Source organism: Pogona vitticeps, chromosome 11 (assembly GCF_051106095.1).
Source record: "Pogona vitticeps strain Pit_001003342236 chromosome 11, PviZW2.1, whole genome shotgun sequence".
NCBI lineage: Eukaryota > Metazoa > Chordata > Lepidosauria > Squamata > Agamidae > Pogona > Pogona vitticeps.
The window spans coordinates 5,395,249-5,411,838 of NC_135793.1; the positions used below are offsets into that span (position 1 = coordinate 5,395,249).

The 16,590-nt window shown below is 41.8% G+C and overlaps 1 protein-coding gene across 4 annotated transcripts in view; it reads right to left on the minus strand.

The window, feature by feature from the left end:
• Window positions 1-15,860, minus strand: part of FNDC3A (fibronectin type III domain containing 3A) — a 53,583-nt gene extending 37,723 nt beyond the window's left edge. The window contains exons 1-2 of one of the 4 annotated variants that reach the window (XM_072981085.2): window positions 15,721-15,860; window positions 150-292 (exon numbers count right to left, since the gene is read on the minus strand). In XM_072981085.2, the coding sequence (XP_072837186.2) occupies window positions 150-260 (111 nt within the window). In that variant the 5' untranslated portion in view covers window positions 261-292; window positions 15,721-15,860. Of the gene's footprint in view, window positions 1-149; window positions 293-13,379; window positions 14,213-15,720 lie in introns of those variants that run through there. The other 3 variants (XM_072981084.2, XM_020807703.3, XM_020807704.3) reach the window with 3 other exon arrangements.
• Window positions 15,861-16,590: the final 730 nt, after the last annotated feature.

The window sequence follows — 16,590 nt, forward strand, 5'->3', positions numbered from 1 at the left end:
TTCCATATACTCTTATTCCATATCAATTTTGTTTGTAAACTCAGTGGTAGAGTCTTATTTTACTTCTGTGGGGGAGGAGAACTGTCTGAAGCATGGAGTAAAAGAAGTCAACAAATAAAGACACTTTTAAGCTATGCAGTTCCACTTGCCTGTTGTGTGGTGTCCCCATTGACCATATGAGGTAGAAGTGGCACTTCATTCAAAATGGGTGTGGCTTCTAATGGAGGTGGCTGGTCTGCCATCATAGCTGAGATGACCATTCATTAATAGTTTCTCTCACATCTGCCACCTGCTGAAACAAAAGACAGTTCCAAATGTCAGCATGATATTAAGGTACAGAAAGGACTGCCTGTGAGATTTTGGATCTGAAACATGTCCACCTGATGAGAAAAGCTTGAAAGCAAAAGGTCAGACCTCTGCAGAAGTGATAGAGGGATACATCTCACCAAGAACTTACAGGAAACTTTAACTAATCTTAATGTCTGTACTATTTTTCATTTAGATATACTTATGTCTGATCCTTCCTACCTGTGTGAACCTATCCTCTAAAATGAGAAAGATCAAAGAAATGCTGCACTTGAAACCATCCTACATCTGTTCCGCAGATTAAAAACAAGCTACAGTGAATATCACAGATGGTTACGGCTTTACCTTTATTTACCCTTGGGTACTCCGATACAACTAGGTAGGCAAATAAATATATTTAAATTGACTAAAATGCTTAGAATTCTTGTCAAATGTTCTAGACAGAAATTGCAGGCATACCTAAAAAGGTTACTGATTTATTTTAAAACATTTTATCTTTGAATCTACAAATTCAATGTAAGGGCCATAATGGGAGCATGAGGCCACCAAGAGTGGATGCCAGGTATCACCAAATAGGACAAGTGTTCTGCAGTCTTCCGCAGAGGTCCACTGGCCTTTCCTCAACATTCATCTACCCTGGGAATACCCTGGCTTTTTAATCTCACATGGCAAACTGCTTGCCAAATGACAATTTAATTTACCATATTTTATTCACACTTGCCTAGTGAAGTTTTAATGGGCGCTCTGAAGAGAAACAAGCAGGGTAACTGGCAAATCAAATTACCTGCCCCTAGAACAGAAGATCAATGACAAACTGCAAAAACTGGTTCAAGGTCATTTTTCGTGATTTTACAAGCATTGAGACAAGACTTTTAACAAGAAACACAAAACAATGCAAAAGCAGCCTAAGAAGAGAGAAGACATGTGGCGATTACAAAACTGCTATATTTTAAAGTAAGCTTTTGTGGAACATGGTCCATTTCTTCAGACATAGGGGTTAGAAATACTGTAAGGCTATCCTTTTCCTGCCTGCCATAAGCCAATCTTAGTAGAACCAACATATGAAAAGCATTCTCTGGCACAAGAGACAGCACACAAAGACAGTACAGAAGACTCCTGTTCATCATACTATTCCTGTTCTGTTCCTTCTTTCTGTTCTTTATTAACACAGAGAGAAAAATACCACAATGACGGGAAAGGCCCCTGGGAGAGACAAGCATTTAAAAATATAATCAGCTGTGAAAAACATGCCTGAAACATCTGAATCGCAGGTGGCAGCTGAGATGGGGAGATGGAAGGGCACATGCGATATTTGAAATACGCTTTCTACATTCAGATTTCTGGCATAACACTGCAGAATACGCTTGTATTAAGGTACAGTTTTCAAAAGTGCTGGGCATATCAAGAGAGGAATATGTGTGTTTATGCAGCATAAAGTATCACAGCCCATTCCAAAGCTGCTAGGCAGATAACCATTAACAAGGGGCATATTTCTATCAGAATGAATTAAAGTTCGATCAAATTGGAATATCATGAAAACGTCCATTACTATGTTCCAGTTTATCCCTAATCCTTGAAAGATAACCAAGAACCAGGGGTGGGGAACAGCAGCCATCCAGGTGTTTTTGGAGCACAAGTTCTACAGCTCAAACTAGCATAGCCAATGTTGAGGCAGAGGCACTTAGGGGAGTTACCCTCCAAAAACATCTGGAGGTCCACAGTTCTGAAATACAGAGAAATAAAAGTATTCCAATGGTTTCCAAAATCTTAAGGGCACAGTGCTTCAAAGCTGCTAATTTATTGAGTTCCATAAGCTCCTTTTAACAATGAAGGATTGAAATCTACAACCCCACACATGTAATCCTAAGTGACATTGTTTTGGAACTATACTTCTTAGTCATCTTTCAATAAAGCTTGAGTTAAAGCTGGAGAACTGCCATCTAGTTAATTTGTTGTTATGTGCCACCAAGTTGCTTCCGGCTCACTGCAACCCTATGAATTAGTGACGTTCGGAAGGTTCTGTCCTCAAGAGCCCTGCTTAGTTCTTGCAAATTCAAGGTTGAGGCTTCCTTTATTGAGTCCATCTATATCATCCCTCTCCATCCTTCTGTATATATATGTTCCCTTCAACCTCCTCCAGCGTTACTGTATTTTCCAGTGTGCCCTCTTATCAGCTATCCAAAACATGGAAGTCTTAGTTTCATTTTTTGCTTCCTGTTCAGGCTTAATTTGATCTAGCATCCATTTATTTCTTTTCTGGCTATCAGTGTAACGTGCTCCTCAGAAGACTGAAACTAGGAAGGCCAGCAATGATGGAATTAAAAGAGATCCTCAAGTGTAAGGATGTATCACTGGAAACTAAGACCAAGGTTACTCACAGTCTTGTATTTCCAATTACCATGTATGGGAAAGCTGGACAGTTAAGAAAGCTGACAGGGGGAAAAAAACATCAGTTTGAAATGGGCCTGAGAAGAGCTTTAAGGATACCCTGGACTACCAGAAAGGCAAACCAATGGGCCCTAGATCAAATCAAGCCTGAAGTATCTCTGGAGGCAAAAATGTGGAAACTGAGGCTGTCCTACTTTGGGCTCATCAAGAGAAGGCAGGATTCTCTGGAAAATAACAACACTGGGAAAGGTGGAAGGAAATGAAAGAAGGAAGACCAAATACAAGATGGACAGACTCCCTAAAGGAAGCCATAAAGCGTGCTGCTTATATATACCATAGGCTTCCAAATCTGACTTTTGGGTCCACCGCTATTTCATGCCCAGCTCTCAGATTAAAAAAAATCTGTACCCTTTGCCACACTGCTTCAGAAAGCCTTTCTTTCCAGTGCAGGAGGACCACACATGGATATTTAAGACAAACAGGTTTCCATACTGCAGAATTCCAAAGGAAGTTTACAAAATAAGGTTTCTGACAGAAATCTAGCTACAACTTAATTTTGGTGAGGACCACCATCTCTCCGTAACAGCAATCTGTTCATAAACTGAATATATGTTCTTATAAAATCTTCAGAAATAATTTCATTTTTTTCCTCAAGAGATCTTAGACCGTGTTTCCCCGAAAATAAGTCAGGGTCTTATATTAATTTTTGCTCCAAAAAATGCAGTAGGGCTTATTTTCAGGGGATGTTTTATTTTTTTTTTCCGATGTACAACAATCTACATTTATTCAAATGCAGTCATGTTATCTTCTGGCTGCAGCACAATGCTCCACAATGCTGGAGGATGGGTTTTCACTTAACTAGGGCTTATTTTTGAGATAGAGCTTATATTACAAGCATCCTGAAAAATCATACTAGGGCTTATTTTCAGGTTAGATCTTATTTTCAGAGAAACGGGGTATGCAGCCCTTTTCATGTATAATATTTGGCCCAGAAAAACACACAAAAAAAATCAATGATTAAAAAACCCAATTTAAACCATGATTTAAATAAAAATCAATTTTTGATTTAAATTGTTTTTAAAAATTTTTTTAAAAATAATGATTTAAATCAACTCCACTCTGACTGGAAAAGAACCAAAGCAAGAATTGAAAAAGAAGAACGGTCTTATTCTGTTATACAGGTGCACCTCACAATAAAGCCAAATCCATTTTTTAAACCAAGCAATTACAACAGTGGGTAGATTACAAGTCTATATACGTCACAGGCAGTGGCTAGTGGTGACTGAAACTAAAAACAGGTCTGTTTCAAAATGAAAATGATGCAGAGGAAGCCATGGAGAGAGAGATCACCATTTCCCAAGAGCCGGGATGCATTTCTAAGTCTTGAACTTGAGACAAAAGGGGACGGGAAAGGGGCAGTAAACCTAGCCACCAACTCTCTGTGGCAACAACATCCAGCAGGAAGACCTGTTTTTTACGGAACTATCTATCCACACACTACAGAAAACAGTGGACATTGGAGAAGCAAGGAAGCAGAATGATTCTCTTTTGCACATTTTCACCTTGCCAAATGCTTAGTGTAAGAGTAACTCTGCAAATGATTGCAGCTCTTGCCTGCTTCAGGACCATCAAAGGGTTTTAGACAATTTAGAGCAGTGTTCCCCAACCTTGGGCTTCCAGATGTTCTTGGACTACCACTTTCAGAAGCCTTCACCACCACCTTGGCTGGCCAGGATTTCTGGGAGTTGAAGTCCAAGAACATCTGGAGGCCCAAGGTTGGAGACCACTGATTTAGAGGACGAAAGAAAACAACTACCACAAAATATCCTTTGCTCATAAGGATATTGCATTTCAGCATAGATACTGGTTGTCAAGGGCACAACCTTGCAATATGCTAGTTGCTGAGCAAGGTGCTGGAGAACCCTGCATCTGTCCCTTTCGCAAAATGTTCCTTTGATTACAGGAAAAATAACATCAGTTCAAATCAACCTTAAACTATTTTTATAAACAAGATAAGGGCACTGGCCACTTGTACTTATCTTAGTATGGTTATGATAACTAAGCTGAGTAACGAAGACGGAAGTTTAATGCATTTAGCAAATCTTTAAATATTATTGCACCTGGAAACTCTGATTCAAATGCCAAACAATTTAAGGCCTTCAAAATTTCTCAAAACATTTTACTTCAAGTTCTGCCCTCTGAGAGAACAACCAATATCTGGGATACTGAGTCAATTAGGAGGAAAAACCTGGTTATTGATACAGCGAAAAATTAAGATATTTACGTATCACTGAAGAGAAAACAATCTGTTTGATTTCATGGTTGTCATCAATGAGCTGCAGATTAGTCATTTGCTACAGCACTGAATCTTCTCCTTGAGTATCAATCTGCACGATAAAGAAAGTGCAGTCTGCCACAATAACACAACACGTTTCAGCTTCTCTTGCCAACTTGTTTAGGGATCAGCAATTACGAGCTGACTGGATAGTTCAATGATTTTAGTATCTGGCTGCAGAGCCAGAGGTTGGGATTTCGATTCTTCACTGTGCCTCCTACGAAGTAGGGCCAGCCTGTATAGCCTTGGATAAGCTGCACAGTCCCAGGGTACACCAAGAAGAAGGGAATGGTAAACCACTTCTGAGTACTCTCTAGCTGGAAAACCCTGAAAAAGGTCACCGTAAGTCACAACTGAGTTGATAGCACATGATTATTAATCACTATGCCTTAGTCAATTAAGTTAAAAAAAACCCAGCAAAAACCAACAGAACAGATCAAAACATGATGATCAAATGGGAACATCAGCAGTCCTGCAATCATTTTTACCGTGATACTATACAGCTCGATCTACACACAAGTTAAATATATTCGAAAATGCTTTCACAAAGGCTTTCAGTGCTGTCCTCTGAAGATGCCGGCCACAGAGACTGGCAAAACGTTAGGAAGAACAACCTTCAGAACATGGCCAAAGAGCCTGAAAAACCCACAACAACTATACACAAGTTAATTTTTAGTACTTGGATCCAAACTCACTCTGATGACTTGCTGGTTCAATGAATTAGTAGACTGAGCAATAAATGTTTGAAATATTACTCTACACATATACTTGTGCACAATACATAACTATGTATATGGAAGAACATAAGAATGTTAAAACTGCACAAAGCTAGAGCATTCCTGAGCTCCTAATATGACAAATGTACCCAGGAATTTGAAATATTTCCCCTTTCCTCACTGAGTCTCCCATCTGGAAAAATACCCGACAGCCCGAATTTTCTCTGCACATAACCAAAGAAATGTTAGTTGTAAATTACAGTCACACAATTCACAACACATCTTCAGATGTTTGCTTCCAAACAGTGGATTGTTAAATGTAAATGAGAAATCCCTTTAGCTTCTTGGACAAAATGGATACATGACTTGTGTCTGAAAGTCAAATATATTTTACCTTTTAATAGGTTTCCTAATAAAAAATACTTCATTTTCTAGGTCAACATAGGTTTATGATCGACAATAAAATGTGAATGAACTGCTACTGAAACACTTATGTGCAAGGTTCCCTTTAAGGTGTGTAGCTATGCGAGCACTTGAGACTCCGCCCCTCCGCGCATCTTCCTCCACGCACCCACAGACAGCAATTCCCACCCCTTTGGTTCCAGCTGCAACAGAACCCCAGGGGGAGGGTCAGAGGCATGAGACAGAGGGGGGCAGAGCCCTGCCCAGCTGGGCTGAAAATTAGAGGGAACATTGCTTATGCGCTACGTTTTTTCTACAGTTCAATAGTTACAGCAGTCACAGGAATGTAAGAGTGATAACACACAGCTTAACAAGAATTTTGAATTTAACTGTGATACAAGCAGGGCACACTCATTTAAGACTGAAAAAAATTGTACTTTGGCAAAAACTCTCAACAAATGTATCTTATTGGGCTACATTATATCTAAAGTCTAGGGAATGCTTTTCAAACTCAACAAGAGCATCAAAGTGCTGTATGTTACATTAAAATAGGCATGTAAAACCTAACAGAGTGGTAACACAAATCAGTCATTTTAATTAAACACCAGCACACATCCTTTTACTTATAAACACACACATACACGCATACATATATTGTGTGTGTTATGTTACTTCTCATGTGTTGACAGAGAAGTGGGATCAGAGTTTCATAAGGACTCCCTTTTCCCAAGGGCAGAGACTGGTGGATATACTGAATTTTTCAGGACAAACTCTGTAAGAGTGGCAAAACGTCAGGAAGAACAACCTTCAGAACATGGCCAAAGAACCCGAAAAACCCACAACAACCATATGTAAGAGTCCCTTTCCATAAAGATGTGGTTGTCTTCTTTAGTATTTTAATTTCCATCGCTACTGCCATTGGTACTGATATATCTCAGTCGAAAGGGATTCTACTGAGGGGAATCCATAACAAAATAATCTGATGGTTTCAACTCTCAATTCCAAAGTTAACGGTACATTTTAAAAACAGAAGTTCCCAACTTATGTAAAAGAGATTCTTACAGAGTTTGTCCTGAAAAATTCAGTATATCCACCAGTCTCTGCCCTTGGGAAAAGGGAGTCCTTACGAAACTGTGATCCCACTTCTCTGTCAACACATGAGAAGTAACATAACACACACAGAGGAAGGATACAGCAGGGCTGTGTCTGAAGTTTATAGACACAGAAGCATCCTTTCAACACAACCCACTGCTCCAAAAGGAAGGTCTTCCAACCTAACTGTGGATCCTGCAGGGAAAGGAGAAGGCAGGATGCTGGGAGGCCAGGCAAATACCTGCTCAGTGTTTGGTAGCAACACCTGTTCTCTCATAAACTAGATTAAAATGCAGGCATAAAGACTTCATGTGGGTTCATAAAGGCTTCAGTCATGCTTGTGTGCCATGGCTGCGCATATTGCTCATATGTCTACAGTAAGAACAGACACTGTTATATACTGAGCATGTCTATTGTACAGCTGAACATAGATATTTTCAAATAAACATGGCTCAGGACGACACACAAGCCAAACCACAACTGACCTGCATGGACAGGAGCAGCATCCTGTGAGCGGAGGAAATTAGATCCAAACCATTTTTTTTTTTACAAAATATGGCTTTCAACTTGCTCCTGGCTTTTGAAATGTGGTGATGTGGGAGGCTGCTGAATTTGTTTCCAGCCAGCTATTTCTACAAGCTATTTGTAAATGGCTTTTCAAATTCTTAGGTACTTATTTGCACTACAGAAGTGCAGATTTTCCCCCTCCGGAACTGACCACAATTTACAATAGGAATTAATTTTTTTTAAAGGAAAGCATATAAAGAAACATTTAAATATACAATAAGCAAAGCAGCTGCCTGTAGACTTCTGTTCTTTACATAAAACCAAAGATTAACAAATATATTTTGAAAAGTTCCTGTCACTAATCAAACTTTCCATTTAAAAAGGTTAAAGTCTTATCTTGGTCCAATGGTTCTTTATACAAGAAACAGAATTAACTGGGCATAAAAACTCCAGTGCTCAAGCCATTCTATACTGCAACATTTGTTACAGCCCTAATAAAACTAGTTCATTCTTACCAGAACCATCTTCAAAGTATGGCAATCAATATAATTTAGGGAAATATTAAGGACACAGACTTTAAATACCAAGTTACCTAAGGCAAGTCCCAGTCCAGCAAGGAAGGATACTAAACTCAAATTTGCAGCTGTCCATCACCTAAAGTTGCAGTTATTAGCCATGAAACTTTTTAGGATTAGTGGTGGCCTTCTGTCCAAATATCAGTTACAGAAAGGGGGAGGGAGAAAATTAGCAGTGGTCTATTATCGTCATCCATTTTCTTTCAAGAAACGAGATGCTAAACTACAGCATTTAGCATTATCACTACAGAGTTGCCAAAATCCTGTTGCCATTACATATGCCTCATAAGGCTGATGACATAATCAGCATTAAAAAAAATTAAACACTTCTGATTTTTTCCCCCAAAGTTCCAGAGCATCCCATGTTAACCCCTTTCATCATCAGAATCATGTGGGAGCCACAGAACAGGAAGGGAGATGTTTAAATTTCTGGAAATCATCACTGCCAGGATGATTTTACCAGTGGCAGGTATCTGCAGTAATTATTGTACGGACTTTCCCCTCCAGCCTCAGGATTCTCACAGGGTGATGAACTGGACTGCACAGGATCCTCTAGTGCCTCAAGAGAGAAATCAGAAATGTTTCAGTTTTTAAAAAAGTGTCCCTGCTGATGACATCATCCATCTTATGTAGCTTAAGTTATGGAGACAGGATTTCAGCCAAGGAGTTACAAAATAAAAATGGACCAATTCCTGCTTCAAGAGGTTTAGGATATAAAATATGAACTTGGCAACAGCAGAATGAAGAGAGCACTGCAGATGGAGGTTAAAGAATATTACGGCTTTCATTTTAGTGCACTTAGACTTGGTTACAAGTTTAGTTGAAGAAGGGCACAGAAACAGTAAAAGGGTGGGGGATGTCAATTACATCACACAAAATATATCCACAGATTAATCCAGCAGGCATGTTCTTTTTTTTATTTTATTTTTTATCTGAGCTGCTCAAAGTAAGGTTCACCTACACTAGCCACACCTGAGTACTGTATAGGGGAATTATCACAACTATGCAAGGTGGATAAAAATCAATGACTTTTTAAAAACAACAACATTGATTTAATTCAAAGTCTACATTTAAAAACTGATTTTTCACAACATTTAAATTGTGATTTCATCATCTTAGAACTTCAGAGTTGGGAGGGAACCAATATATCATGCAGTCCAGCCTCTGTCAAAGAGGCACATTGGGGGAATCAAACTCCCAAAACCTCCGGCTCCACAGCCATATCCTAAACCACCAAGCTATCTAGCAGTCCAAATTGATTTGGTTTAAATCCAATCCACCCTGCAAACAACTAGATGTCACTCCAGGGCCTCCAAAGAAGACAACCCATAACTAGGCCTCTGCTGCTGCCGAGCAACTGCATTTACTAAACTGCATGTTACCAGCCCCTCAATCTGTGCAAATCCGAGAACCTGGGAGCTCCCGAGGTGCACAGATTTTTAAATAATCAGGTTACAAAAATCACTGAAATATGCTGCATCTACAGCTATCGTTATATACAGAAAGTCTTGTGTTAAAAGAAAAGGAAGAAAAAAAATATGACTATCTTTGCAATAAGTTGATCATGCAACAGAGGTATTCAGTGTGTTTTCCTCATTCAGGAATCCTAAACTTTTTATTCAAAATCTGTCTTATAGAAGAGGTAACAGAGATAAGTAAGCATTTTGAGCCTGGCAAACTCAAATACAAGTTGCAGGTTTTAAAGCAGATAAAAGGGGACAAAATGTAAAATGGTCATTCCAATGGCAAATATGCTGATCAAATTTCCTACAGAGAAATCTCTAATATTGCATTGATGGAATGGAGTACCCAACTGCTGTCACGGCAACTGCACTTGCAAGCCTCAATAAACCAAAATTCAAGGAACTTAGGCTTACAGTGAATAAACTCACTTGTTCTCATTCTACTCCTACCAACCAGTTGAACAAACCCGGAAGTGTTTTGCTAGCACAAAAAAACCCTGGTAGCTGTAATGCAAGAATGACCCCTGGCTTTCAGCTATGTCAACAAACCAGGATCTTCTGTTCTGACAACATACAAAACAAGACACCTGGATTGTACAGCTCTTACACTAACAGAGAAGAGCAAACATGAACAGCCTCCATGTACTAACATGAATGCAAAAACTTCACAATAAGCCAGAACTCTCAGAATCCTCCAGTGGCTAACATTTAGACATGCAAATAGATCACAATTCATCATGCTAAGGACAAGACTGAGCAAGACTTCGTTTTATACGTCTCCCTCTTTCCGAGGGAACAGGGTTTTTTCCTTCCATTTTAACTAACTGCAGTTTAATGTTATATTCAAACCCCATATGACAGTTAATCTTGCCTGTGATTCATCGAAGCACACCGTAGTTAGTGATTAATGAATTCAACTAGCATTTGAAAAACCACACAGCCAAGGTGGATTTGATTTAAATCAAATGTATTTAAATTAGGGGGGGGAGGAATTTACATCGTGATTGAAATCAATTTGATTTTTTTAAAAAATCATTGATTTATTTCTCAGAACTCCTCACTGTGGTTGTACAGGAGGGGGGAACGACATGCCCAAGACAATCGTTCAGACTGTGAATACAGCCATTCCTTCAGATTAACTCACAGAACAGGATAACATCATGTAACAAGTGACAAAAATGGTACTGTCTTTTATTTAGCTAGCATCCTTCTATCCTGCCTTTCTTCACTCATGGAGCTCAAGACCATCACATGTGAGGTTCCTGGGGAACTTTAATCCAGACGCAGACCAAATTAGCTCCAGCAAGTTGGCCATATCATACGTTTTTATGATCCTATTATTTTAACAACTAATGTAATCATCATCATCATCATCATCATCATTATAGTCCTGCAGAGCTGGAAGAGAGCCTATGGATTATGGAGTCCAGCCCGTCAGGGAGGCACAGTGGGGAATTGTAAGCTGAATGTAATTTACTCGGTTCCCCTCCTTCTCATCTTCCTAACAATCTTGTGAGGCAGTACAGGCTGAGCATGACTAAACAGTGGTGACTCAATAAGTATCATGATTTACTGGGAATGTGATCTCCAAAGCTTTAATCCAACTCTAAATCCAGCTCAATACTCTCCATCTCTCTCCTGCCCCACAGCATAACAGGTTTGCGGTCATATATACAATGAGACAGAGGCAATTTACTTACGCAAATTAATTTCTGCATATTGATCATTTCCATGGTTGGGCATTCAAAATAAGGGTGTATGCTTTCAGGATCATGGCAAGCAGTGGTAGATTCTACACTTTAAATCCCTACAAAGAGGCATAACCCTGAAAAGCTTCTCAGTCCATTTTTCTGAAGTGACAAGGCACCCAAAATTGACATCTTACTCACAGCTCACTGTGCGTTGCAGATCTGCTGCCAGTTTGGAAATGCAAAACAGAGGAGACCAATGTCAAAGCGCTTGGATAACCATTTCTGAAGATGGCCATCTCTCTCTCTCTCTCTCTCTCTCTCTTTTTTTTTTTTGCAAAGAAAATATATTAGTTAACAGCATCCCCACCCATTGCCAGTATTAAAGCATTTGAGACTGCAACCTCCAACAAGCCCAGCCATCATGGGAACTGTATTATACAACATCTGTGATCTGAAACATCTAAGCACCAGTTCAGAGGAGATGATCAGTTGTCGAGAAATAGTTTGCTTATAAAAGAAATGGCCTACTTGGTGGTAGCACCCCAAATGAAGAAAGTTCTCCCAGGAAAGTTCATTAGACACCTGCCTTGGTGTCATATTGGCATCAGGCCACCTTTTTATCTTTCCAAGCTTCAGCTTCCTCTGTGGATTGCTTTTATGCTGTCTGGGTTTAGTTACTTCTGCTGACCATTTTCCATATAGTTTCATAATTTGTTTTATTTTATTGACACATTTTAAATAGTTATTAGCTGCCTTAGAAACGTGGGTGGCCCTGGACAAATCATAATCTCTCCAGGCAGATTGTGAGAAGACTTTGAAATTCATGCAGGTAAAAAAAAGGAGAAGACAGATTGATATTTATCACATTTTTCTCAAGTGTTCAAAAAGTGTAATTCAAATTCTTTCAATAATCACTGCATCAAAAACTATGAAGCAGACCAATGGTGCTAGGCTTGGAGAGCATAGAGAAAAGAGGCTGAGAACACCTACATTTCCCTTTCCCCAGTAAAGTCACGGCTGAGTGAAGAAGGCATCAAGAACCTCTCTGATTACTGCTAACTATGCTATAGCAATTTTAAAATAATCATTTGTAGATAAAGAGGGAAGAGGGTAAATTGATGAACATACTGAAGCAAGTGAACCAGGAAAAAAGAAATTAGGATTGGTAAGAGAAAATTTCTGGATCAGGCACAATACAGTGCTGCTTTTCAGCAACCACAGTATATCTTGGACCAGAATTTCTTGGTCGGAGAAATTCAGCTGTTTTCCTGCTCTTATCACTTATTGCTCTGAAGGTTACGTTCACCAGAACAGCAGCAGCAAACCCATTTATGATTAACTTTGGTTTCAAATCACAGCTCCAACATGTTAAAAAGATTTTAAGTTTTAAAGTATACTTTACCACCTTACACTAACATAAATGTTTATCAGCATTACTGTTTGAAGGACTGGACAAAGTTGATATTATCAACAAACAATTTTAAAGCTTTTCAAAAATTAATCAGAAGCAAACACTAATGTGAAATGAAGAGGCTTATCTCCCTTAGAAACCATAAGTGTAAAAGCAGAAATAGGAACGTGGAACGGAATATGGATGCAAACAGGAAATACAAACACTATGTTCTAAGTACACCTGCCAGCTTTTACGTCAACAACAGCCATTTGGCAAGATTATAGAAACACATTTACTGCTTGCCATATGTCAAGGAAGGGTGTTTTCAAGGGAAAATGTCTTCTGGGTCCAGAAACAGGGGTTTCCATCATGAACTGCCCTCCAAATGGCTGAATAACTAAGACAAGTTCTGCTTTGGTCCTTCTTAAATAATCTTAATGGCTGATCCAAAACCCAAAAGAACGAACCAGGAGGGGTAAAATACTCAGCTACAGCTGATTGTACCACCTACCTTCTCCTTGCAAGAAAAAGTCAAAGGAGGTGTTGAATATCTAGTCGCGGTGCACTCACTCAAGTCAAAGGGGAATAGCTAGAAGGCTACGTGGCATTCAGACACAGCAGCACCGGGGGAAGGGAGGGGGAAGAGAAACCGAGAAAGGAAAAGATAGCACCCTCTTCCTGCCCCCTTACTAATAATTAGCAGCCGCGATGACCAAAAGGAAAAACAAACTAAGTCCTCCCATAAGGGAAGAGTAACAGAAGGGTCTCTAACGGGATACAGTGGAAGAAGGGAAATCCCCATGCATCTATTTTTCTCTTTGCAAGGGATTTCCTGCTACATGGTGATATGCCAGATATGTGCACAGTTGAGCTTTTACTTCTAAACTCCAATGGGCCAAGCAAGTAAGAATCTGAATTCTATTATAACCCTCCCCCCACAGGCAAGTAACTGAACTCATAAATATGCTATGTATCTCCTCCAAAAAGAAAAAGAAAAAAGGGGAAAAAGGAAAGAAAATTAACTCCTTCTACCCACTTTAATTTCCACCCAGGCTCCCACTGCAAGCAGAAGCCACCCATTCAACTATAGCAGTTAAGGTGCCACATATTTTTTGGCTTCTTTATGTTCTATTTGGTTTTGCCAGGAACAACCCTGGCATCTTTTATCGGCCTCTCCCCAGGAACCACAGAACCAGGCATAACGGTGTTTCAATTAGGATCCCGACAATCTGAGTTCACCACACTTTCTTCTCATCCTACCCGATTCCAAATGCTTCAGCCCTGCTTCAACTCTGCTCCTACGAAAACTAGAAAAAAAGAACCCATCTGCCTTCTTGGAGGCCCGTAATTCCCATTACTTTCCAAGCCTTTTCCCCCTTCTGTCCTCTTTCTCCCTCATCATCTAGAGCCCATCACAGCTCTAGCTGAAACCAAATTTTTTTTACCCTTGTATCCTCGCTTGCTCCAATCTTCTGCCTCCTCGTGTGATGCATCCTTCCATACACTGAGTCTCCACAACACCCTCTGATCCTAATCCCTCAATTTCAAGAGGAAATCTCTAAACCTCTCCTTCTAACCCATTTCCCCAACTGTCCATATCATATTCTATATCTGACAAAACAATCCACTTGTTCCCTCTGCACTCCCAGCTCTCCCTTAATCCTCCCAAGCCTGCTGCACCTCAACTAACCCTCCTATCTCTGCTTCACGGGGAAACTAGGGGGTGGGTAGGTGGGTGGGAGGGATAAGAGGGCTGTCTTTAGGGTCTGGAAACAGCAGGAGTTCAGTTAGGATGTGAAAAATCATCTCTAGCTTGCAGGCCATGGAGGGAGGAGGAAGAGAGAAAGGGCAGAACCGGTGGAAATTGAGATTGAGATTATCATCCTCATCATCTTTGCACTGCAGGGGCCCTATGGATCAGACAGTTGGCAAACACAAATGCTCGGGGCATGCAACGGGACAGCCGCCTGAGTGGAAGCAGATGTTGGAAAGGATGCTGGGATAAAAAGAGCAGGATGAGGCACCAGCTGTTTGCAGGACAGGGTTGGGCAACATGGGATCCCCCCCCCCAAAGATGTAGCTCGGCTTCAAGTCCAGGCAACCCCCTCGGGCACCGGCCGGCTGCAAGCCGAGGGCTTGGCGAGTGATGACAGGTTGCCTACCCTGATGTTAGCGGGTGAGGGGAGACCCTCCAGGAGCCCTGAGGGTGTGTGTGTGTGTGGGGGGGGAAGGTTGGCTTTCTGAGGAATCCCCACAAAACCTAGCCACCCTGCTTAACGGTCCTGGCAAGAAAGAAAAAGGGCATTCATTGCTTTTCTGGTGGCGTGGGGGGGTCCCTGGGAGGCTCAGCTTGTATTAGGACTGGAAACCAATAGGCCTGAGTGCCATTAAAGGGGGTGGGAGCCTAAGGAGGGGGGTGGGAGTCACGAGTGTGTGTGTGTGTGTGTGGGGGGTGTCTGTAGGGTCTGAGACAGCTGAGGAAAGAGCTGGGCACCAAGGGGGGGGCGGCCTTCTAGATCCCTATAGATCAGGGGGATATAAGGCCGGGAGGGGTATTTTTTAGGGCAGGAGGGTGTGAAAGATTTGGGGAACGCTTTTGGGTTGTGAAAGGGGGGAATGGAGTTGGGGGGGCCATTCCACGTCACCCTCTCAGCCCCTAATTCCTAATCCCTCCCTCTCCCCACACACACCCCACAGACCCCCCCCCGCAAAAGCCCTCTTTAATCTTTTCACTTTCTCTCCCCACCCCACCCCACCCCACCCAGACAGCCCCACCCTGAAGTGGCCTCAGAGACCCTGGTGGGCCTACGGAGCGGGGGTGTGCAGAAAGAAAAAAAGGCCCCTGCCCTCACCTCAGGAAAGGAGGGAACCCTGGAGAAGGGGCGCCGGGGGGGGGGAAGGTAAGTGGCTGGCTTGGGTGGGTCCGGTCGGGTGGCGGGAGAAGAGGCCTCAGCCGTCGCCTCAGGCTTGGCGCTGAGGGGAAGAAGAAGCCGCCGCCGTTGCCACCACCGCCGCCTCGTCGTCGTCGCCGCCGCCGCAGCAGCCACGGCCCCAGCCGGACGGCTCCGCCATGTTGGAATGCAGGCTCGCTCGCTCGCGCGCACGCGCACTGGCGCCGGCGCGGTGACGGCGGCAGCCGCTCCGGGCTCGAGCCGGCCAGAAAAGGCGACGCGAGGGGAGGGGGGGAGGAGAGAAAAAAAATATGATGCGGTCGGGAGCGGCAACCGACAGTGCGGTTCCGAGAATATTCCCCCCCCTCCTCCTCCTCCTCGCGCGAGCGCTGCTGCGCCAGAAGTTTGTCTCAAAGGGAAAGGGAGACTCCCTCCCTTTAGAAATCGGCTCGGGAGGGAGGGATTTTTAATTTTATTTAATTTTATTTAAGTTTTCTTGGTGGAGGGTGGGGGAAGAAAGAGGCTCTCGAAATGTAGAAGAGGAGGAGGAGGAGGAGGAAGCAGCGAGGGGGCGGGGAGACGGATCGGGTTCTCTTCCCAACTTTTTTTAAAACAGCATCCTAAATAGAAGTAAAAAATGGCATTAAAAATACATAGAAATTGAATTAGAACCATTAAATCAAATTGAATTCAAGTCATGGGCTCGGAGGGTAGGCTCCAGTTTTTATTACCCACGCTGCTTCAGGGGAAGAAAGCTGAATTTGGGGGAAACGACACAGACTAAGGGCTAAGAAGAGCCCACCTAATGTTAGTTAAATCCGGATCAGACCC